The following is a 24137-nucleotide window of genomic DNA, read 5'->3' as shown; positions in this document are numbered from 1 at the left end:
CTTTCCAGCACAGACAGAGAGGGTTCAGTTACCATGACGACCGTGTGTGTGTGTGTGTGTGTGTGTGTGTGTGTCCTGGCCTGTGATAGGCTGACAGTGGGAGTGGGCGGGCAGGTTGAGCATCTGAAAGCGTCACTCAGTCCCTCAGATCAGGACAGAGAGACGCTGTTCTCCTCACTGCTCTGTCCTCCATCCCTCCATCCTCCTCTTCCTCCTCGGACCAGAACTCTCTCTCCTTCCATCTTCCTTCTTCTCCATCTGTCTTCTCTCCTCCACCCCTCACACAGGCAGGGCTAATTCTTGGCCTTCATCACCACCATCATCATCTTCTGAGGACCAGAGACAGGGAGCCCCCTGACCCTCGCCCCGCCGGGCCACCATGGCAACAGTCATCTGCACTCGATTCACCGAAGAGTATCAGCTGTACGAGGAGCTGGGCAAGTGAGTATAACCATCTTCATCATCGACGTCCTTTAATCTGAACAAACAGAGACAACTACTGTGGTAATTACTAATATTCTTTATTTACAAAACTGTAATTTAATTAATATATGTTAATAAGACATGTATATATATATATATTTAATGCCAGATTATTAATGAATAGCATGACCATCATTATATTTCATGTTCTGTGTTTATGCTAATGTTGTTTTTGATTGAATCTACTAAACTGAAGTTATTATATTATTATATTTACTGAATTTAGTTCCCTAATTTTCTAAATGAATTTAGGCTTTACATTGGTTTTTCATCATGACCAATTTCTACAGCTGTACATTAATTTAAACAAATTAATATAAAAATTTGAATACACTTAGTAATTAAGAAGCACTGAAAAAAAAACATTGTCATTATTTTTGCTCAATATCTGATCAACATAGATAGATAGTGTAACACCTTTTTGACCTCATCCCACTCACGGCCCACACACACACACACACACACACACACACACACACACATAATGCCAGGTTTCTTACATAATGTGCTGGTGGGTGGCAGATGCAGCTTTCAGAAGAAACAGACCCAGAAATCTTTCTTTTGAAACTCAGCAGCTTCAGTTCCAGTGAGACCATTCAGGGAATTTTTTATTTATCACTTTACGTGTTACTTAGCAATGCTAACGTTAACAGTACCAAGGCAGACTTCGGTATGAAAGGTTACGGTTGACAGTAACAGTAAAACAAATATTAGCAGTATTAATATCTTTGGTATTAGTGGAATTATTAATCATAACTTAATATGTATCTGTTTATACAATACTATCTACCAACCTATTTTTATTTTCCACACATTTTGTTTTTGCTTTTCCATTCTGCCTTCCTGCACAGACCAGAAAGTGAACGATATAAAAAGTAACCCATAATAATTGGTCCTTTACTATTTCTAGTGAGATTTCTATTTCAATTTTCCTGGTGTGCTTGTAACAAACTAAATTTCGCCCGGGAATTCTGGTTAGCATGAGCATTAGCACTAACGCCTGTGCCTTTTGTTCTAATAAAGATCTTGTTCCAACAAGAAAACAAGCCTGTAAAATGTGACTGAAAATGTGACTCGTTGCATTTCCAGGGGAGCATTTTCAGTGGTGCGCCGCTGTGTCAAGGTTCTGTCTGGTCAGGAATACGCCGCCAAGATCATCAACACTAAGAAGCTGTCTGCCAGAGGTGAGAACTTGAAGGAAGACACACCACATCACAGAACTGTCTCAGTAAAACAGAGGAATGTTCATCCAAACATGGAGAACCTCAAAACTGTAGGAACCTCAGCTGCTGTTACAGCAGACAGGTGAAGGTCCGACACGGTGAACCAGTAAAACATGAGTGTGGAACTGTGGAACATTCGAACATTGGTACAGAGGAACTCTGAAATAGGAAATCATTAGAACACTGGAACAGAAAAATCGAATCAAATTTTATCATTGAACAAAGTTCCCTCAAGGTTCTTTTCATCCGGACCAAACACATCACAGTCATTAGAACATTAGATCCCTCTGTACTCGTCTCAACTCGTCAATGTGTTTATTTCAGTTCTCTGATAAAGATGCTGGCTATTTCTTCATTTTGGTTGATTTTTTTTAGATCTCTATTCTGGTTCTGAGACTTCCTTCGGTTGCCTAGCAACACTGTGCAAAGTAGACAAAGAAGTGCATGTGTTTATGTCACTGCAGCAAACTAACAGATCCCTGTTACATCATAGCTGTGTGATGTCAGCACGCTAACTATAATAACTATAATCATCATCATCATCATCATATAATGAAGAATTGGATGATGATGCTCGGATGGACCAGATTGGGGTCTCTGGTCCACTCTGATTTCATCAGCCTTTCAAATCACGAAGGACCAGACCTGGCAGGTCCCAACATGTCCAATCAGGTCCAGACAGTTCCTGGATTTGGGACAATAAAAGCAGAACCCGCCTGACCGGATGAGACGGTGCAGAATGTGTGTGACGTGAGGTGGGTCAAGCTGGTCCTGATCCCTGATTGGTCTATATGAAAATATCTGATCAATAATCATTCTGTCTCTCTGCTGTCAGATCATCAGAAGTTGGACCGTGAAGCTCGAATCTGTCGTCTTCTGAAACATCCCAACATCGGTGAGTACAAAGACAGGAAGTGATGCTATCCAAGTGCATCAAGGGAAATGTAGGACCCAGTGATTTTGAACTACAGCTTTGGTTTTAATCCGGATCAGATTTGAATCTGGAACAAATTGGGTTCTCACACATCCCAGTTTCCCAGGGCTTCTGTTTTCCTGGAACAGGAAGTGTCATGTTCTCAGAGTTTAAAATTAAATCTCCATTTTTTGATTGGTTGTGCCAATGCTTCGATCTGATTGGCAGCAGAAATATTAGTTTTCTACCACAAACATTATCCAGGATCCCATAAAATAATCCAGACCTAAGACTGAAGACCAATGACGAAGGACTGAAGACTGAAAACCGAGGACTGAGGACTTAAGACTGTGTCCTCTTCGGGGACAGGCCACCATTGGTTACATCCTGATGACCTCAACTCCCACTTCCTGTAGAAATTCACATTAAAGGCCACGGAGCGAAAAACTGAACCAGATGTTTAGGTATGACTTCACGTGGGCCCAACCGGCCAATCAGAGCACTGCAGCCTAAAGACACGTCCAATCAGAGCTCTGTGTGGGCAGGTGATGCTCTACAGATACTGAAGGTGTTACATAATGTAATTCTGTGTGTGCGTGTTGCCAGGCAACAGTGTCCTAAGGTGAAAGCAGCAAAACCCTCCGTCTTCCCACACACACACACACACACACACACACACACACATACACTTGTACCTATATGAGAGCACTCAGAAAGAAATCAGTTTTTCTGATCCACTCCTCCTCACTGCAGCAGCCGGCTTCATCTGTGTGTGTGTGTGTGTGTGTGTGTGTGTGTGTGTGTGGGCAGCATCTTCTGTTAAACCACAAAATTGAAACACAAACAGTAAAACTTCAGTCTGCTGAAAATCTGCTGACTTTTATGCCTGTTGAGTTTTCAGTCTTGGCTTTTGTAACAGTTGTACTGCACTTTTCAGACAGACCAAATTTTTAGGTTCCAAAGTCTCTGAGCAACAGGAAGTTGTTGTTGTTAAGTAAGCAGCTGATCTGTTTCCTGTCATCACTCTGATCTTTTTTTCCTTTCAGTCCGTCTCCACGACAGCATCTCAGAGGAGGCGCATCATTACCTGATCTTTGACCTGTGAGTCCTGGTCTAGTCCAGTTTGAATGTTCTCATGATGCTAACATGTGGAGAGGTGATGTTCCAAGTCACATTGTTGTTTACTGTTCTGGTTTATGTTGTTTTATGTTGATCTTTTTTTATGATTATATATTATAATCAGTGGTTAAAGTAGGATTTGGTGGGGGAACCCTCTAATTTTGTGTTGGCGCTACAAAGAAATATGACTCACCATGCTCGGATAAAATAGTGTCACTGTCGTTCCAAGTATCAAACTACTTATTTGCTTGACATGTAATGGTTTTATTTCAGTCCATCTACAGCGATATGGCACTATGCAAACATTGCCACAATATGGAACACTGAATCATAAAGCATAACAATAACAACAACCAAAGAATAATGTGGCTACGTTCATACAGTGGCCTGCAGTCAAAATAGCTCCCATCTTTACTGGTACTCATGCTTGATTGCCACATCTTTTCTTTTTGGACAGGCTGTGTGATCAGCTGACCTTCTTGTGAGAACCCACTTTTTAGCATATTTCTCTGGTTCCACTGTTTACCAGGAGGCCCAAAAAACATTAATGCTGACACCTTTGGGATTTCCAGTTGGGCATGAAGCACCAGCATCAACTCAGACAGGAGATATGATCGGGAAGTGACAGGTTGAAGATATGCAGACAAGGCCAGGAGATAGTATTAGGCTATGTTTTGATTTGATAAAGAGAGAGGAGAGCCAGGTTGACTGGCCACCATGGACTGTATGTAAAAACTGTGATTGTGATTTTTTTGACCAGCATTGTGCGATCATTGATACGAGTTAATCTCTTTATTTAATTCATTGGAGGCGAGAGCAGTTTCAGTATTAAATTGTTAATTGTTATTACATTTGTCAAAACGTTTGGACAATGTTGAATTATAAAAACACATAATTATATTACTTTGTTTTATTGTTTCACTGTGGCATAATACATTAAAATGTTGTTGTGCAATCACATTTTCTTATCTGTGGTCGCCCCCCCAGGGTCACAGGGGGAGAGTTATTTGAAGACATTGTAGCCAGAGAATATTACAGTGAAGCTGACGCCAGGTAGGAAGCAATGACTCATGTTTGCGTTTGACGTTTGCTGCTGATCCAGTACATACTGGTCTTCAACTCTGACCTCTGACCTCTGTCTGTGTGCAGTCACTGTATCCAGCAGATTTTGGAGGCGGTGCTACATTGTCACCAGATGGGCGTGGTCCACCGAGACCTGAAGGTGAGTCAGTCGGCAGGACTAATGATTACTTTATCCTGTTAACTTTGTTCGCATATCTAATGTAGAGCAAAGAGAGAGAATTAGCATGTTAGCAAGTGCTGTTTGTCTCCAGCCAGAGAATCTTCTCTTGGCATCGAAGTCTAAAGGAGCGGCGGTCAAACTGGCTGACTTTGGCCTTGCCATCGAGGTGGAGGGAGACCAGCAGGCCTGGTTCGGTAAGAACTCCGATCCTGATCCTGATCTTAATCCTCAACGGGACATTTTTTAGATATTTTTATTTTACTCATTTATTTCATCATTCAACTTTGACATTTGAGGATTTGAGAACTTTTTTAGACAAAAAAAAACCAAATATATAACACCTAACACATACATATTATATATTATATATTATTTGTATATGTGTGTGTTTACAGGTTTTGCGGGGACCCCAGGCTACTTGTCTCCTGAGGTTCTGAGGAAGGACCCATATGGAAAAGCTGTGGACCTCTGGGCCTGTGGTCAGACGTCCTATGTTGTCTCTGCTGTCTCTACTCGGACAGAATCTTTATGTAACTTTGTTACTGTGTGTCGTCCTCTCTCAGGTGCCTTTTACTGTCGTTCTCTCTCAGGTGTGATTCTCTACATCCTATTGGTCGGTTATCCTCCATTCTGGGACGAAGATCAGCATCGTCTCTACCAGCAGATCAAAGCTGGAGCGTATGATGTAGGTCATGTGTCTTCTGTCTAATGTGGCAGTTGTCCACCCCCCTCAACACACACACACACACATACACAGAGTTTGTGTCTTCCTCACAAAAAATAGAGTGTGTTCCTTTCCCTCCTTCCTTTCCTTGTGGCCCAGTTTCCTTCTCCAGAGTGGGACACAGTGACGCCTGAGGCCAAAGATCTCATCAACAAGATGTTGACCATAAACCCGTCCAAACGCATCACAGCAGCGGAGGCGCTCAAACATCCGTGGATCTCTGTGAGACTTACACCATCACACTGGCTCATTTTTATCCTGATGACGATGACGATGACAATGATGATATGTACTCTTCCTCCCAGCATCGCTCCACGGTGGCGTCCTGTATGCACAGACAGGAAACAGTCGAATGTCTGAAGAAGTTCAATGCCAGGAGGAAACTGAAGGTAGGCTGGGGTCAGGGGTCAGGGGCCAGCTCCAATTTGTTTGATTGATAATAATAATAATAATGATAATGACTTATGATATTAATTTATTGTTGTTTATTATACAACAATAATGATATTATTTTTTATCTAGTTACAAAGAGCTAAACAATAACTGATTCAGTGATGTCACTTCCTGGTGATATCCTTCCACAAAAAAGCTCCAAGGAAATGGGCTGCAGCACACATTGAAAGAGAGACATCATGATGACATCACTGAAGGCCAGATTTACTGAAGGCAGACAGGAAATGTTGTGGACTAATCGTTATCCCCCCCCCACAGGGAGCGATCTTGACCACCATGTTGGCCACCAGGAATTTCTCTGGTAAGACCGGCAGCTTGTTTGTTTCCTGTTTGAGGTCAGAGGTCATTCACTCTGTCAAATTAACATTTTGATACGCAAAATTGATTTTGCGGACTTCCTGTTGGTTGTCTGACAGTCATGTGACCTGTGACGAATTTGATGTTTGACTTTTGACCTGCTGATTTATTTTACAGCAACTGAAGGTTAAAGACAGGCTCAACCAATCAGCTGCAGGTTTACTGATGATTAACAAGTTAACACTGTGTGTGTGTGTGTGTGTGTGTGTGTGTGTGTGTGTCTCTGTCTGTGTGTGTCCGTTTGTGTGTGTGCAGCAGTTGTTCAGGATCTATATTTATCAGGGAAACCACCAGAGTTAAACCTGAATGACTGAACGTTTGTCTGTCTGTTTGTTTATCTGTTAATTTGTTTGTGTGTTTGTTCCAATAGTTTTCAACAGACTCATAGAATAATAAAGATAACCCCCACCAGCTCAGGAACAGCTGATTTGTGTGGGTGGGGGGCGTCCAGCACAACTGGACTCCTGTAGATCTGCAGACACCCCAGCAGGAATGTGAGCTTCGCCTCAACTATCTCAAGTTGATCCTAAAAATGGCCCAACTCAGCCCGCCCACATAGGAAGTGGCTGCCCCTCCCACTGAGCTCACACTGTGAGGAGGTGTCAGCCAGAGCCTGGGGGGTCAGTTGTCGGGACGATGGCGTGGATTCTTCTCTCTGCCTTCGTTCCTTTGGGCCTCACTCTGCTGCTGCTCTCTCTCTTTGTTCTTGTTCGTCCAGGAGGAAAAGGTGGCAACAAGAAGACCGACGGAGTAAAGGTCAGACCACATCAGACCACATCAGACCACATCAGACCACATCAGACCACATCAGACTACATCAGACCACATCAGACCACATCAGACCACATCAGACCACATCAGACTACATCAGACCACATCAGACCACATCGGACTACATCAGACCAGACCAGAGCAGATCATACCACATCAGACCAGATCAGACCACATCAGACTACATCAGACCACATCAGACCAGACCAGACCAGATCATACCACATCAGACCACATCAGACTACATCAGACCACATCGGACCACATCAGACCACATCAGACCAGACCAGACCAGATCTGACCACATCAGACCACATCAGACCAGATCAGACCACATCAGACCACATCGGACCACATCAGGCCAGATCAGACCCCATCAGACCAGACCAGATCAGACCACATCAGACCAGACCAGACCAGATCATACCACATCAGACAAGACTATATAAAATTTGGTTTTTGCAGGAATCATCTGAGAGCACAAACACAACAATTGAGGACGAAGACACCAGAGGTGAACACACAAAACGCCACACAAACAGATAAACAACTAACATTTATTGTCTCAGTGAGACAAATTTGCTGACAAATACAATGATTATACCATCCTCTGTCCCCTCACCCCTGACCCTCCAGTGAGGAAACAGGACATCATTAAAGTCACTGAACAGCTGATTGAGGCGATCAGCAACGGAGACTTTGAGAGCTACACGTATGTAAAATACCCTTATTGTGACAACCTGTCCTTTCTGTAAATCCGTCCCCTGTAAATCTGTCCTTTCTGTAAATATGTCCTCTCAGTAAAATGTGTGACCCGGCTGTGACGGCGTTTGAACCCGAGGCGTTGGGAAATCTAGTGGAAGGCCTCGACTTCCACCGCTTTTATTTTGAAAATTGTGAGTTGACCCAAACTTGATGTCATCATGTACCTGTCCCCTGGACTTCGGCTGCCGTGGTCTGGCTGTCTTACCTTTCCAGTTAACTGTCTCTGCCTGTCTGTAGTGTGGTCCAAAAACAGTAAACCGGTCCACACCACCATCCTGAACCCTCATATCCACCTGGTGGGGGACGAAGCCGCCTGCATCGCTTACATCAGAGTGACTCAGTACATCGACGCCAATGGGACGCCTCGCACCGCCCAATCAGAGGAGACCCGAGTGTGGCACCGTCGTGATGGGAAGTGGCAGATCGTCCATTTCCACCGTTCAGGTTCTGCCTCCACACTCAGCAAGTAAGATCAGGGTCAAAGGTCAGGCTACCCCACTCCCCCCAATACTTTCTCTCTCTTTATCACCTGTCTCTCTCTCTCTCTCTCTCCTCTTTCCAGTTAACTTCCAGAGGGGCGTGTCTTTGATGGGCCACCGTCACCTTGACAACAGATTGATTGACAGGAAGTGTCTGACACCTACATTCAGGATTTAGTTTCAGAGGTTTGACAAGGAGGGGACGGGGGCGGAGTCGGGACAGAACCAGAGGCTTCACTAAACCAGTCCAGTATGGACCTGCACATCGATCAATCAATCAACCAACCAATCAGCTTCCTCTTTTCAGCTTGTCTGGACTTCTGCTTCAGCCACGCCCCTTTGTGAATAGCCAATCAGCTGCAGAGTGCAGGTAGTGAGAATGTGTGGAAACCTGGTGTCTCCGTAGTGACGCCTCATCAGCTGGTTTTATTTACCTCCTGATCAATTCATTCACATTAATTATTATAATAATAATCATCAATAATCAACTGAGTTGTAATTTTAATCTTGACCATAAAACAGCTGAAGAGGAAACGTTTACAAGCCTGAGATACAAAGTTTCCACCAGAATAGACCTAAATATATATATTTTTGGACCGAGGCTAGCAGTTGCTATGGTTACTGATGATGATTTAGACCCATTGTCTTCTGATCATGGGCTGAAACACGTAAACACAAACATATCACCTGAAGAAGAAAGTTCAACATCAGAATCTCCAGTTATTTTTAGTGTTATTTTGTTGATGTCATGTGACCCCGTGAGCTGAATCTTCTGAGCACCACAGAAACAGGATGTGATCTCAGGTTTGATCGCTTGATCACCAGATGATTGGGCCTAACAATCAAGCAGCTGTGAGCCTCTGCACGGGAAGTGACAGGTCCAGGCTAGTTTTATGTCACATGGCTAAACACCATGGTGACCACGACGACCACGTTGAGCTTCTGATGAGAGACGCTCATCTTTCTGCTTCCATCAGGCTCGGAGAGTCTGCAACCTTCCACCACTCTCCGTCCTGCGATCTTCCATGAACAGCCACGCCCCCTCTCCAACCAGCTGACCACCTCACCCCCCCACCGGGTGTCCATACAGAGATGACCCGAAAGAGGTGCCATTAACTGTCTTTGACTGAAAAGCTGGAGGAGGGAAGGAAAAGACATAAAGGAAAGATTGAAAAAGCTTCAGAAGGAAATGAGAGAAAAGGACAAAGGGAAGGAAACATGAGTAGTGATTAACGATTTAAATCCCCCCAAATTTAATTAGATTCAACTGATTCGAAAACAAAACCATGAAAATGAAGATGAAGAAGAAGATGATGATGATGCTGAAGATGAAGAACCGGTGCTGAGGGCTCCTGGAGGTGGATCCTGGTCTGGTCTCAGAGTCAGTGCTCAAACAGCCAATCACAGTCACCCATCAAAGCTCATGAGTACACAGTCCCAGAAGGACATTCAGATGATGTCACAGACGAGGTCATCGAAGTGTCCAACGGTCACTTGTGATGATTCAGTGATGAGTTCAAATACAGTGGGAAATCTGAGTGATACCGATTAGATGAGCCAGATAATCAGTTTCTTTGTTGTCTAACAGAAGCAGTTTGTGCTTTTTGTCTCCTCTGAGCCTCTGTACTCCGGACAGCCTGACTCTGATGTCCCCAGCCTGTTGGTCTCGCGGCGTGGTTGCTACGTGAAACCTCATCTCAATGTTTTTTTTTTTTTTTTTTTTTTTAGAGCCTTAATGATGTAATAAGTGAACTTCTCCTCAGCAGGAGCTTGTTTCAGGACCAGCAGCAATGTTTTCTAAAATCGGTGGTTTTCTGAATGGACAACTCATATTTCTTCTTCTGTGGTGACGGTGTTTACTTCCTGTAAAACATTGTGATTTGCTGCATGCCAGACCTGACTTTGTGCTTTGTGTTTTGGCTTTAGTCTACGCTGTGTTTCTCTCTGTGCCACTTTTGACTCCAACATGTTTGTTTAGTCAGCATTTCTGACTGGGAGTCACACTCTACTAACTGTAGTCCACTTCCCGTTCCCTCTTTGTGATGTCTGGACAGAGAAATGTCAACAGATCTGTCCACATACAAATCTTTTAGATTGTTCATATAACAACTGCAGTCTGTACCTCTGATCTAGCTGGTGACGGCTGAGGGGGTATAAATAGGAAGTCGGTGGACTACAGTTCTGAGTGTTTGGCACCACGAGATGCCTACTGACAAAACACCAGCGGGGCTGACTTTGATATTCTGCGACTTTTGACCTGTTGTGATTGTGTCAGAGGCTCAAGCAGCTTTTTACCGTCAGAGAATGTAGAACTTTGTACAATCAGATTCTTACTATGATGATGATATTATTCTTCTCAGTATTTGGCATATATCATATTTAAGAGCTTTATAATGTTTAACCTGCAGAGCTGTACTGCAGTTCTGTCTTCTATCAGCTGTTATTTTATCATATGCATCAATTTCCTGAGCAGCTGCTGAATGTGTCGCCTCTTCTTACTGGACATCTTGGTGCCGTGTGGCGTCTCGGCTCATGAAGGACTCTGACCGTGAGGTCAAAGGTGGAGGGTGGAGGCAGGATTACAGATGCTCATGTGTTTACCTTTAATTGCCCACAACAGAAAGGTCAGCTGATCGTTCAGATGCCAAACGGCACCAGCTGAGTGTTCCTACAGTAGAATAATCAGTGTGTTTTTAAACAGCTCCATCTTCAATGCACCTGAATACATCGTTTATCGGTAGATGTCTGTGAGTACCCTGGACTGACATGGTTCTGGACTGACATGGTCCTGGGACAGATATGCCATTTTCTACAAATATTTAGATGTTTTGCTTGAACCTTCAGATTTGATCACATTACTCTCTGAACAGATGCTCCAATGGTTCCTGTGTTTGTACCTCAGTGGGTGCAGCTCTGAGCCCAGAACATGGACCTCCAACCTCTGGCTACCTGAGGGCCCATTACCCTAACTTCTAACCCAAGGGTGGAGGGTGGTTTGAAGTGCTAATAATCCTTACAGGCTAACAAACAACAAAGTTGTACTGATCTGGATTTTGTAAAGTTATTGTTATTTTTTATATGATAATAATCAGAATATTTATTATTCTTGTAATTATTAAGACCCAGACTTCCATCTGGTTTAGGAACAGATTGTTATACTAAGATTAGCTAGTGAGCTAACCCTGTGCAGATCCCTCTGTATCCTTCAGAGATCTGGTCTCTCATAGACTATGAAGGTTTGGTCTCCAGATGATCTTCTCTTTGTGTCGCCATCTGTTGCCTAGAAACCGTGACAAGAAGTCAATGTTTTACATTGAACCTGCGGACCAACGGCTTTCACTTTAATTACAGGATCTGGGTTTTGTCTGCAGCTCCTCTGATCCTGAGTCTGTTTTCAACTCTGATATTAATTAAAACATTTAATTTCTATTTATGAAAGAGAATTCAAGAGGTCAAAGGTCACACAAACTGGGACTTTGCTGTTTCCCATCCGCAATCATCTCACTTAACAAATCAATGATTAATGATCAATAATCAGCTCCTTCATGCGCACTAAGTTTTCTCTACTGTGGTGGATATTGTCATATTGTGTGATTCTGCATGCCCAGAGTGCAACAGTGTGTGTGTGTGTGTGTGTGTGTGTGGGGGGGGGGGGGGGGGGGGTGTTTTTAATCTCCTTTCTTTTGTAGTTTCTTGAGTATTTTCTTCTTCTGCATTGTGTCGAAAGTGTTCCTGTAAATAAACTGAGGTGGTGAAAAGCTGCTGTCTGATTGGACTGTTTCACTCTCAGTGATCATTATATATTCTATCCAATAAAACCAAATTATCAAATTAAACTGGAGTGAAGTCAGTGAGACAGCTTCCTTTAAAAAAACACTAGGATATAGTCACATAAATGTGCATATCAAGAATTAAAAAATATACAAAACATTACTTGAAAAGCCGATTTCTTTCATTAATAAAAAATAACGGTAGGAATAATACTAACACGAATAATTATGAACATGTGAATGATATTTAACATTTTAAATACTTTGTAATTTTCTTTCAAATTTTGAGTTGGGACTTATTTGGGACTTTGTGACTTATTTTAATTAAATACTTTTAAAATGAATTAAGAAAGTTTCGTGAAAGACCACGTGGCGGCAGCAGCTGCTTCCCGCTCAACTTTGTCCCCGGAAACGGAAGTTCCTTCCTTTCTAGTTTCTGCCTGAAGAAGAGACACATCGGTGAGTCCCGCTCCGCGTCCATCCTCTTTAATCCGGATTTTAGGAGGCCGTCTGCTTCTCTAACGCGTCTGTGCTGAGTGTGAGAAGATTTTCTGGTCTGTTGGCCGTTAAATTGCTTTTCTGTGTGAAGCTAAACGTCAGATATTTGGTGTTATTCTGTCTGTCCGGGACGACGCCATCTTAGCTGCCGAGCAGGGAAGCATCAGCTGGAAATGAATCGATTTAAATAAAAGAATCCGAGTTTATCCTCACAAACAGCTCAGAGGAGACTCCGAGCCGTTTGATTCAAGATGCATCTGAATCTGGACCAGAAGCTAACAGGCTAACGTAGCTCTAAGGCTCAGTCTCCTTCTTCCGTTTAGGATCTTTGTCCAGTTTGAATCAGTCCTTTTCTGTTTTGTTTTTCCGGCCCGGGTCTTCCCGGACACCGCAGGCTAGTACCTGTGGTGTCCCGGCTCTGGAGGCACCATGTGACCGGATGATGGTGAATCTGGTCTAAATGAGCCCAGATTACGTCCGGAATCTGGACAGAGGTCTCTGCTGCTCCATGTGAATTAGACCTGTGATCATGTGACTAGGGAAGGCAGTTGTGTGTCCATGTGGCTCCATTGACAACATGGAGTTACCCATGATGCTCTTCACCCTGGACTAGTCAGACGGGCAGCTGTTTTTTCTTCTCTTGTTATTGTCAGCTGATGATCATGGGTCAATTTGTGGCCAGATTCACTGGTGGCTGTCTAATTCTTCACCCTCCTCTTCCTCAGACGATGGCTCCTCGTAAAGGAAAGGAGAAGAAGGAGGAGCAGGTCATCAGTCTGGGACCTCAGGTGGCTGAGGGAGAAAACGTCTTTGGTGTCTGTCACATCTTTGCCTCCTTCAATGACACGTTTGTCCACGTCACAGACCTCTCCGGGAAGTAAGTGATCAGTTGAGAGCAGGGGGGTCAAACTCATTTTCATCAAGGGCCAGCATAATGGTTGCCTTTAAAGGGCCACATGCAAGACAGTATAAATGGAACCAAATGTAATGTGTAATAAATGTAACTACTCCTTAAATAACTCTGAATGTATTACTTTCAAAGACAAATATTACATATGCATTTGCATAGACCCACCCAAAAAATATATTTGCTAGTTGCTTTATTATAACATACATCCATTTAATTTGTCAGGTTAAGAAACCCACATTACTCCATCAATCAACGTACTATCCAAGTGAGCAAAGAAAAATATCATCCAACACCAATTATGAAATTAAATAAAGTTTTTATGTGTTGTACGGTGACCTTGAGTGTCAAGAAAGGCGCCTTTAAATAAAATTTATTATTAACTTTCAAAACTTTTTTTGTCACTGTTGAGGGGGGCAGAATAACGATACAACCAGCAATTGTGACAGTTTGTTGTTTTTCTGAAAGGCTAACTTTGCCACACTTAGCTCCGTGTTTGTCACAATGCCAATGTAGATTGTACCCCGCCTCATAGCACAATAGACATACCTTTTTTTTCTCCTAGAAGAACACATGTATTCGCCTTCCATCTGCATCAATTTTTCTTATCCCGGACATTTTGGGATCATTTGTATTTCTTAATTTCAATTATTGAAAATTGCATTCATTAATCAAATTATGGGTTGGGGGTTTTCAGTATTGTGCTGATCCAATTAAACCTCATTCATTGACCAAAGCTGATTCTGGTTCTGTTCTGGTGTGTGCCCTTCAAAGCAGTTGTAGTGCCTGTTCTTTGTTTCATGTGACATCACTGTGTTGAATCGGCTATTGCTTGTGATCAGATCAATATGAAGTGCCTGTAGGCGCATGTTTCCTGTGATCTGGATGAGTTTCTACTTGTAAACAGTTTGATTAGCTGAGTCCTGTTCTTCACTCTGATTGGTCTGGCCTGTTTCCAGGGAGACCATCTGCCGTGTGACTGGCGGAATGAAGGTGAAGGCTGACAGAGACGAGTCATCCCCTTATGCTGCCATGTTGGCTGCTCAGGACGTCGCTCAGCGTTGCAAAGAGCTGGGAATCACAGCACTGCACATCAAGCTGAGGGCCACCGGAGGGAACAGGTGAGCTCACCTGACCAAGGTCCTGGACCTGGAGGACACTCTGCTTGGAAAGGTTGAGACTTAAAGGTTCTTCTCCCTCTTTGTTGTAGGACAAAGACTCCAGGTCCTGGAGCTCAGTCTGCGCTGAGAGCGCTGGCTCGGTCTGGCATGAAGATTGGACGCATTGGTAATGCACATAGAAGCCAGTTTAGTAGTTTCTCAGAAAATCATCTCACTGGATGAAATGTTTTATTTTGAACTAAGTCTTTAAAAATGTTTGTTTGACTTCCTGTTTCTTCTTCGTGTGTTCAGAGGACGTCACTCCGATCCCATCAGACTCGACCAGGAGGAAGGGTGGACGTCGTGGACGCCGTCTGTAAATCACAGGAAGAGTCACCACAATAAAAGATTCAAGTCCAACACTGAGCTTTTAGTCTTTGTTCACTGATCAATACATCAACTCCTAACCCTCTTAAGTTTCAATAATAATTTCAATAATCTCATCAGGCAGCCCTGATCAGTTAGACTATATTCATTTTTAAATTGATCGATAATCGCTCAGCGTCAGTATGTCAGGTTTGAAGAACTTTTAGAAAAGTTTTTTTTTTTTTTTTTTTTCCCCAGGTTAAAAGTAAGTTTCCAGTATTTTTTCGTTAATAACTTGAAGGTTCAATCTCGTTACAATGTCATGTCAAGCAGGAAATGCTAATGAGTCTTTTAACTGAATGAAAACTGAGTTTGAAGAAAAAGATTTAAGTTAAATTGGCTCAGTAATGTTTATTAGTGTTCAGTGATCATCACCAATGGAGACAGGAAATAATCTATGAAAAACAACACAATCCATGTGACTTACTGTTAAGGTGCTTTATAACTTGCATCTAACAACAATTGTTCAATCAGAACGAAAAGGAAAAACTGTTTGTCATTTTCAGGGCCGATATCCAAAACTAGTTTTCTTGCTGTTGGGTCTTTTAAAACGCTCGTGAGCAAGAGGGGAGACCTTCAAAATAAGTGATATTTAAATGAGTCCCATCATGCACCAGTGTTTTGATGCAACCATCAAAAACATTGTCAGATGTAATTTACAGTTTAACTTTTATTGGTTTTGTCAGTTTACAGTTTTAAATAAAATGAAGCAGAAAAATAAAAACTGAAAGCAACTTTTACCCACAATCCACTGCAGGAGTTTTGTGTTTGGAGATGAGTTATATTACTCCTCAGTTTGAGGGTTCTCTTTGGTTTCCTCCCCCTTCTCCCCCCACCCGCTGTTGTCCCCCCCCCCCCCCCCAGTGGGGAGCAGGCTTTCTCCATCATAGAGGACATCCTCAGGGTTCGGGGCTGGGGGACAGAAATCCTCCTCCGGCAAAATTTTCTGGAAGATCAGCTGAGCCTGAGGAGAGAGGATCCATGGTATGGCGGGACGTCAAGTGACTCTGGTTCTCACACTTAGTTGAACAACAATTAGAAAACATAATTTAATAGAAAATAATGAAAACCTAAAAATAATTAGTTGACCTCCAGTTAACTGACAATTAATGTAATCAGGTGGGCGTGGCCTAGCGTATACTACTGTCCAGTAACCATGGCACCAGGCAGGTTCAATCAGTTGACTGGCCTGCGTCTCACCTGTCTGATTGCGTGGTCATGGCCCAGATGTCCATCTGGTCCAGAACACAGGTACACGTTAGATGGGAGGTTGTGACCTTCGACCTCCACATCCAAACCGTCAGCCATGTTGAAGTAGAGACACCAGAGGACGGATGGCCGAGTCTCTACAGTGACAAGAGCTCGGATTAGTTAGAGACACAACCTTGAAAAAATAAAACTAACGTACGTGTGTGTTACCTTGGTCATCTGTCTCTGGCGTATGGAACATCTTGGTGACCACTGGTGACAAGTCATCAAAGGCGGAGCCAACTGACTGACAGGTGAGGTGGACCAGATCTACAGAGACAGGAAACACTCAAGTCTGAGTTCTGTCAGCTGCCATCTCCATGGCAACAACTGTGGTTCTGTCATGAAGAAGAAAAAAAAAAAAAAACAAGAACAAACAACAAACAACCTGAAAAACACACACACGCCTTCTGTAAATGTATTTCCATTGATCACTTTCTCTTCAAATCAAATCTAAATTATTTGTAAGGCTCCAAATCATAAAGTTCCATCAAGGCTCTTCACACAGAGAACAGGTCCAGACCAAACTTTGGAGCTGTTAAAGAGACCAACCGCAGACAGACAGAGGAGTGGGTATCTGCCTCCACTGGTTGGGTTGACAGAGGGAGAGAAGATGACATGAAGATACAAACTGAACATCCAGGACCAGGAGATGACACCTGGCAGATCACACTCACAGGTTCCAGGCAAGCAGGTCATCGTGGATGAACAGAGCTCTACCATCATTACGACTGGGAAGCCTGCTGCTATTGGAGGAACTGTTACCATGGAAACCTGAGGAGGAAGACAAGAAGAGACAAAATTCATTAATGAAAAACCTTTAATGACCATTAATGAAAAAACACAAAAAACAAACCCACACACACTGAAATATAATTCTTATAGCTTATTTCAATATTTCAACATTTAACTAACCTAATGAGGGTGTCAGTCCATCCATCTGCCTGTTTCTAAGCTAATGTTAGCTAATGTTATCTTGCTCTTGCGTGATTGCTCTAAAGTGCCACCCCCTTTGTCTCTTTCTTCTACTCCAGTTTTGATGGATTAAAATCTGTCCCATATTGCATTGAGGCTGAAGGACACACAGATCTCTGACCAGTTTAGGCATCAGACTGTTCAACCAAGTGGTTAGTGATGACATCACCATGATACAGCAGAGGTGGGTTTACCTGCACTGTTCAATTCCTGCTTTACTACAAAATAAAATCATACTACACTTAGTGAATTTACTAAAGGCCATTCTGACGGAAACGGGTGTGACTGAAGCATGTGTTAGGTGCTAACTGCAGGAGTCAGGTGGAGGGAACAGGTAAACTCACCTGTTGGCCTGAGTTGGAGGGCAGGATGGAGGCGTCGGTGATGAGGATGGCTCGGCTGAGGAACCTGAAGGCACAAACCATCATTAATCCAGACATCAGCAGGACCAGGTTCTGATCACAGTTCGACCAGGTCTAAATCTGACGTCTCAGCAATGTGGCCATCAGTGGGTGTGTCAGGTTGGAGGGACACACACCCACTCTGGGTGACTCATCCATTTTTAAACCTGCAGCTTGGCAGATCTAGCTGTCGGGCCTCACCTGGTGGGTGTGGTCACTTTTTTCTGCTCCGTCGCCACGTAGCTGCTATCTACCACAAAGTGGCTGCAGCTGATTCGCTGTCCCCTGCTGTCAATCACTGCCTTACACCTGGAACAGACAGAGCTGTGATGTCATCTGTGACAAACTACCAGTCAGCTGATCATTAGGTCATCAACATGGATACAAACACACACAGACAGACACACATAGTCAGTACCTGTTGTCCTTGTCCACCAGGAGACAGCGGACTGAGTGTCTCAGACAATAAACGCCTCCAAACACGGCGGACATCCTGAAACAGGTCAGAGGCGTCATCCAATCAGCATGCAGGAGCAATGACAGTTAATGACATCTTAGAACCATAGAACAAGGTTCTGTAAGGGTTCTCTTAAACTGTGTTTCCATTGAGTGGTTTGGTCAATTCAGAATGGAACACCATGCTAACAGTAGCCTCACTGGTCGGCAGGGTGTCACGCAGCTCCTGGGCCGATCACCGTAAAAGGCGGCTCGCTGATACAATCTCTCTTTTTTACTTTGACATTTTAAAATTTAGATGAGTTCAAGTTCAGAGATTTGGAGTAGAGCCGCTGCTCCTTTGGAAAGGAGTCAGTTGAGGTGGTTCTGGTATCTGATAAAGATACCAACAGGGTGTCTCCCATGGGAGATGTTCCTGGCTCATCCAACTGGGAGGAGAGCTCGGGGCAGACCCAAGACCAGGTGGAGAGATTATATCTCCTACCCGGGAGGGACCCCCCAGTCAGAGTTAGCCGAGGTTGCCGGGGAAAAGGAAGGCTACCCCTGCAAGCTGACTTTGGATAAGCAGTTGAAGATGGATGCTTCAGCTGTTTCTCCCCACAGTATATCTAAAAATGCCAGGTCCAGTTGCACGCTACATGCCACATTCTGGTATCATAATGGTTGGTACGAGTCCGCTGTTTCGTTACCATTCACAGATTATGACAATGGAAATGCTAATAATAGTGTATCGAACCGAACCGGACTGCTCAGTGGAAACCAGATCTGTAAGGGTTGGCTTACTGATTCTATTACTGACACTTTTTGTTTTTCTAATTTTGATTATAAAAAATAATTAAGAAAACAGAATAAAGTGATTATTGATCAAATTTATATAATATTAATTATCAGGACTTTTTCTTTGACAGTCTCTTTCCCACAAAGCAGTCCATCATTAAAGCCAGTGAACAGATAACCTCTATGTGTGTGTGTGAGAGTGAAATTAGATGAGCAGTAATTTCTGAGCTGAACCGACGGCACCTTGCTCATTAATATTCACATATTGCTCTAATGAGAATCAGTGCAACCATGACGACCAGCTGATTATCTCTGGAGAAAACCAAAGAAACCAAAACATGACAGCAGACATGTTTACTACTAAAACTACTACTGATACTACCATCTGACACTGCCATCTCTACTCATCCTGAGGAGACAGACAGACTAGTGCTTACCTACAGAAACACTGGGGTATCTCTCCAAGACCATAGACAGGAAACAGGAAGGGTGTGTTGCCGTAGCGACCCAGGCAGCGCAGGAAGTGACGTGTGGAGGCAAGCCCAACTTCTGTGGGCGTGTCTTCTGTCACCATGGCAATAGAGTGAAGCAGGAAGTGCTCTAGGTTGTCTCCAAGCTGCTGGTCACAGAGGAACTCCAAATATGGTCGACCATTATAAGCTGGTGGGTGGGGTTGATACAAGACTACATTACCCATAATGCTCTGGTTTTGATTCAGTGCTACAAATGCTGACGCCAGTGAGAAGACAATGTTCATCTCACCTTGCTGCTCCTCGGTCTCCTCCAGACAGGAAGTGAGGAAACGCATCAACTTCCTCTTTTCTACCACAGAGAGCTGACGACTTGCAAACACATCAGCTCTACTGCAGGGCACCTGAGAGACAGACAGGTACAGAGATAGGCATGTCAGGAGACAAACAGGTCTGGAGACAGACAGAAAAACAGCAATTTATACACACCTGTTCCACGTTGCCATGACGATAGGTAAGTATCCTAGTGACGTTCTTAAACTCTGCATACCGACTAACATTTGATTTGATGAGCAGATCGACCAATGAGCCGCGGGAGAACATCAGCTGGATAAGAGGAGCAGTCATGGGACGGTGTTCCCATGGAAACAGGGAGAAACAGATTCTGGATTATTTAATGACAGCAGTGCAATACAACTGGCCCAAAGGTCAGGATGTCACGCAGCCTGCTCTGTTGCCTCATGCAGTCATGTTGTTGTCAGTGTGATTATTGTTGTCGTGTTACGATAGAAAGATCACCTTGGAGACCAGGTCGATGTTGAATTGGCGTCCTTCCTTCACCAGCTGAGCATAGCTGATCTTCTTCCTGCTTGCCTCTGATTGGCCCTGAATAGCAGAGGGGCGTGGCAGATCTGCTGTTGGCTCCACCCCCTCTGAGTCAGCAGTCTGCTATTGGATGAAACACCCAACATATAGAAATGTGATCAGATATGAGGTCTCAATCAATAAACAATATTTGATAAAGCCCAACTGTACTCTGACTGGCCAAATTGTCTTACCTGCCCCTCCCCTTCACCATCAGTTACCTCCTTTATTTTGTCCTTTGGATCTTCATTCGTTGAGTCTGGAATAAAAAGAAGTGAAATGATTCTCCTCCTATGATCCAGAACTGGTACGGATCCAGGACTGAGACTGTAACAAAAACTGGGACCATTAAAATGTGACTGTTCAGACTGAAGAGGCTCAGGTATAAATCAATAACTAATGTGAACCGAACCTGTTGAAGCTGCTTTAACGGCATCTTCATCACCATTCGCTGCTGTTTCTTCTTCTGTGGTGTTCGGGGGATCAGGACTCTGAGCTTCCTCCCCCTCATCTTCCTCACTAAAACAGATAACACCAGCAGGTTACTCATGAAGATTGACAGGTCTTCTGCTGTCAATCATCAGTCACATGATGCACGGATCTGATGCAACACTTTGTGCAAAAGATTTTCACACTAAAAGCACTTAAAAAATAATCAATCAAGATCTCCATTTACCTGGTGAAACAAAAAACCTGCAAATTACTGATGGAGGTGGAGTCAGAGTAGGACAGGTAGATCAGCTCCTCCCCTTCCTCCAACAAACTCGACCAATCCTGGACCTCCTCAGGCTGAGACTCCTCCTACAAGTGTGCACAAACACACACACACACACACTCACACAAATCATCTGATTGGTCATCCAGCAGTCACTGGACCTAAATGCTAAAACCTTCTGCTTGCTGTAAATCCTCCATGTTTGTAGGTCATTCGCAGGGACATGATGCTGTCCACAGCAGCCAATCAGAGTGCAGCATCATACTCACATGATGCTGTTGTATCCATGTGAGTAGGCCGTTGAAGGTGAAACTGGCCCAGTTGGCGGCATAGTAGCTGTTTCTGAAAACAAACAGGAAGCTGTCACTCCACCCTGAGGAAGGACCTTTCACAATAAAAGCCTGGCAGGAACAAACTGCTGCAGGGGTCTGTATCTTCATTATTGTGCGTTTGTCAGACACAGTGAATGTGGAGATTTACAGGACTGACCTGTCAAGGTGGAGGACTCTTTGTCCCACTCTGGAACAGGCTGCTGCTACGACCGACTCAGCAAGACCTGCACACACAATCCAACCAATCCAGTGTCAATCGATCAATCACCTCAAACTTTGACTGTTGATACAAACACTTCATCTCTTGTGATCGCAGCAGATAATGCTCCAATCAGCACTCAGAGCCAAGTCACGTGACCCCAAAGAAGCCCAGGGGTTTACCTGCCCCAAGTAAACACAACCCAGGGATAGACTAAGAGCACAAAGTGTGTGTTTGTGCTGTTACCAGTTACACACTAAACAGGGTGAATGTTTGAATGGTTTGGGCTATGGTGATAGCTGTACAGTAACACACATACACACACACACTGTGTCCAGGAGCTAAGAGAGTAGCCGCGTTAGCCGGTCACCACTGTAACTGACAACTAATGGGCTGTTAGCCGCGAGCTAACGACCAAGCTAACGTTAGCCTTTAATCCGGATCAAACGGGATTTCGGGACCTCTTCGATCTGAGCTGCTGTCAGATCCAACAAACACGAGCTCACATACACGGACCGGGTCAGAACACGTGATAACAGCCAGGTGTGTGTTTACCTGTGCCCAGAATGACGACGTCAAATTCAGACGGCAAGTCCTCGGCAGCCATGTTGTTAACTGGGAAACAGTCACGTGAAGGGAACCGTCAGTCAGGGGGTCAATATTTCTTATTGTTAATCGATATTATATATTGAAATATATTTTAATTCGCTCTGTTACTCGTCCATCACGTTTTTTGTACAAAACAAACAAACATTTATTGTTTAAATTATGTCAAAAGCCCAGCCCATTTTTAAATTGTGACGTCTAACACACACACACACACTGAGCTTTTAAAAATGGGAGTCTGGGATGTAAACCTGGCTCGGTAGGCTGTCATTGCCAGATTCCTTCAGTTTTGACCATCCTGTTGCTCTTTCTGTTTCTGTAGATGACATGAATGTTTTTGGTCTGTGGTCAGGGAGATATTGAGTGTCTGCAGGACACCCTGTCACTGTCTGAAAAGGCTTTTTGGTGGGACTGTGCCCAGTCTGCCTGGAGGGCTTGAGTCGGGGAAGGAGGGGTTGAAGGTGCTGGGAGTGTTGTCTCGCTCAAAATTGATTCGTAGACAACGGGACATGTATTTGTCTATGAAGTTGTTTCGCCTCTTATCCAAGGGGCTTCATCAGTTCATGCTTGTTGATCTACTAGTCTGCACTAGTCTGACAAACACAGTTGAGAGAGACCCAGATATTTTACTTTCACTTGACCATTGTCGTGGTCTCATGTGAACGACAGTCATCAGGGTATGGAGTACCTCTGGTGAACAATAATCGTTGAGAGTTATTTGAGGTTAAATTGTTAATTCTCCTTTGATCCTAACCCTAACCCTAATCCTAATCCTACCCAGGAGAAGTAACAACTTAATAACAACTGAGGTTAACAAGTTTCTACAAACAAAGCAAGAGAGGAAGCCTGACAAAAAAAATTCAGATTATGTAGGTTAATACAGCTGATATATCATTATATAACTTTAATTCTTGCCCTCATTGTCTCACAATGAAGAACACATGGAAAAATCACTTAGATTAGGGCCAAATCAAAGTGAGATTTGTTTGATTTGTCTTATTTGTGATAAGTTATTTTCTAATTGGTGTTCTATTAGTTGTAGTGCCAGCAGTTCAAAATAGTCTTGGCAGCAAATCCAGACCAAGCACAAAAATATAATCCAAAGTGATATATGTTCATCACTCTTTTAGTGGAATATGGATGCGTAACATATTACGTGTTAATATTATCTGAAGCAAACAAGAAGAAAAATGAGAGGAGAAAGACTGGAGGGGGCAAACAATGAAGGGCTGCCGATCATGGAGGGGATACAACGGGATATTCAGTCAGACCCTGGAGCTGGCAGCTCCCAGCAGCTGTTCTCTGTCCAGGGGATGTATAAGTGCTTTGGTGGTAAAATACTAAAGGCATAGTTATTGTTTCTCAGATGAGAAAAGTCTTAATCTAATTTACAGCTGAAGGAGACACATTAGTGTTGTTCAAGCTGCCAGCACACACCCTTGGTGACCCCCATACAGAGGTAACTGTCAAAGTTTCCATGTACTCTCATCCTTGTTTGCTGTGTTGAATGTACTTTATTCATTTCTCTAAACTATTTCACAGGTGGAGGAGACACTTTCGGTGTATTCAGATGCACATTTGGGGTTAAGAAGATTAAGAATTTAATCTAAAAATTTTAATTCATCCTTTTAAAATAGAAACAATTAATTTTCTTACTCATTAATGTCACAGGGAGAGGACATTGTGCAACCCTCCCTTCAGCCTGTGGCCTCCACCTGTAGGCCCACAGGAAAAAAAAAACAAACAAACAAGGGGTAAGGGTTTTATCGTTTCAGTCCTATGTCTACTTTTTAAAGTAATACTTACCAAGAACACATAAGTGAATGATGAACACAGTATGCCAACATAACTGAAAAGTCTATC

The 24137-nt window shown here is 43.4% G+C and overlaps 3 protein-coding genes across 7 annotated transcripts; 2 read left to right on the top strand and 1 right to left on the bottom strand.

Annotated features, from left to right (window-relative positions):
• The first annotated feature begins 321 nt into the window (after positions 1–321).
• Positions 322–12133, top strand: camk2a (calcium/calmodulin-dependent protein kinase II alpha). 3 transcript variants are annotated; one of them, XM_029520249.1, is made up of 18 exons: positions 322–441; positions 1573–1667; positions 2542–2601; positions 3666–3720; positions 4726–4791; positions 4888–4960; positions 5073–5175; positions 5377–5460; positions 5572–5666; positions 5805–5927; positions 6011–6094; positions 6417–6459; positions 7237–7271; positions 7752–7800; positions 7923–7998; positions 8088–8182; positions 8289–8517; positions 8614–12133. In XM_029520249.1, the coding sequence occupies exons 1-18, from the start codon at positions 380–382 to the stop codon at positions 8615–8617; spliced, it is 1431 nt and encodes a 476-aa protein (XP_029376109.1). In that variant the 5' UTR covers positions 322–379; the 3' UTR covers positions 8618–12133. The 3 variants fall into 3 exon arrangements, with proteins under 3 accessions (XP_029376109.1, XP_029376107.1, XP_029376108.1); XM_029520247.1 differs by lacking the exon at positions 8614–12133 and having other exon boundaries at positions 7692–7800; positions 8289–8521; XM_029520248.1 differs by lacking the exon at positions 8614–12133 and having other exon boundaries at positions 7234–7271; positions 8289–8521.
• A 584-nt stretch (positions 12134–12717) lies between these two features.
• Positions 12718–15231, top strand: rps14 (ribosomal protein S14). 3 transcript variants are annotated; one of them, XM_029519094.1, is made up of 5 exons: positions 12718–12759; positions 13524–13675; positions 14665–14826; positions 14916–14992; positions 15118–15231. In XM_029519094.1, the coding sequence occupies exons 2-5, from the start codon at positions 13527–13529 to the stop codon at positions 15183–15185; spliced, it is 456 nt and encodes a 151-aa protein (XP_029374954.1). In that variant the 5' UTR covers positions 12718–12759; positions 13524–13526; the 3' UTR covers positions 15186–15231. The 3 variants fall into 3 exon arrangements, with proteins under 3 accessions (XP_029374954.1, XP_029374955.1, XP_029374956.1); XM_029519095.1 differs by having other exon boundaries at positions 12722–12838; XM_029519096.1 differs by having other exon boundaries at positions 12758–12854.
• Positions 15232–16015: 784 nt separating this feature from the next.
• Positions 16016–22286, bottom strand: chm (CHM Rab escort protein). Its single transcript, XM_029519687.1, has 17 exons — positions 22224–22286; positions 21627–21693; positions 21407–21479; positions 21099–21223; positions 20835–20941; positions 20617–20681; positions 20357–20506; positions 20048–20164; positions 19851–19962; positions 19526–19748; positions 18274–18348; positions 18057–18164; positions 17799–17862; positions 17157–17253; positions 16651–16749; positions 16432–16577; positions 16016–16195 (listed from the first exon to the last, which is right to left on the bottom strand). Exons 1-17 carry the CDS (start codon positions 22273–22275, stop codon positions 16016–16018), a joined length of 1860 nt encoding a protein of 619 aa, XP_029375547.1. The 5' UTR covers positions 22276–22286.
• Between the last annotated feature and the right edge of the window lie 1851 nt (positions 22287–24137).

This window comes from Echeneis naucrates, chromosome 14 (assembly GCF_900963305.1).
Source record: "Echeneis naucrates chromosome 14, fEcheNa1.1, whole genome shotgun sequence".
In the NCBI taxonomy this organism is placed as follows: Eukaryota; Metazoa; Chordata; class Actinopteri; order Carangiformes; family Echeneidae; genus Echeneis; species Echeneis naucrates.
The sequence above is the reverse complement of the archived record's forward strand: the minus strand, read 5'-3'. Positions and strand labels throughout refer to the sequence as shown.

Coding starts and splice junctions, on each gene's coding strand:
- camk2a (XM_029520247.1), top strand. CDS start 380: ATGGCAACAGTCATCTGCACTCGATTCACCGAAGAGTATCAGCTGTAC. Junction 442..1,572: donor CTGTACGAGGAGCTGGGCAA/GTGAGTATAACC, acceptor TTGCATTTCCAG/GGGAGCATTTTCAGTGGTGC. Junction 5,176..5,376: donor AGACCAGCAGGCCTGGTTCG/GTAAGAACTCCG, acceptor GTGTGTTTACAG/GTTTTGCGGGGACCCCAGGC.
- rps14 (XM_029519094.1), top strand. CDS start 13,527: ATGGCTCCTCGTAAAGGAAAGGAGAAGAAGGAGGAGCAGGTCATCAGT. Junction 13,676..14,664: donor GTCACAGACCTCTCCGGGAA/GTAAGTGATCAG, acceptor GCCTGTTTCCAG/GGAGACCATCTGCCGTGTGA. Junction 14,993..15,117: donor CATGAAGATTGGACGCATTG/GTAATGCACATA, acceptor TCGTGTGTTCAG/AGGACGTCACTCCGATCCCA.
- chm (XM_029519687.1), bottom strand. CDS start 22,275: ATGGCTGCCGAGGACTTGCCGTCTGAATTTGACGTCGTCATTCTGGGC. Junction 20,682..20,834: donor CGTTAAAGCAGCTTCAACAG/GTTCGGTTCACA, acceptor TTTTTATTCCAG/ACTCAACGAATGAAGATCCA. Junction 19,963..20,047: donor GTCATGGCAACGTGGAACAG/GTGTGTATAAAT, acceptor TCTGTCTCTCAG/GTGCCCTGCAGTAGAGCTGA.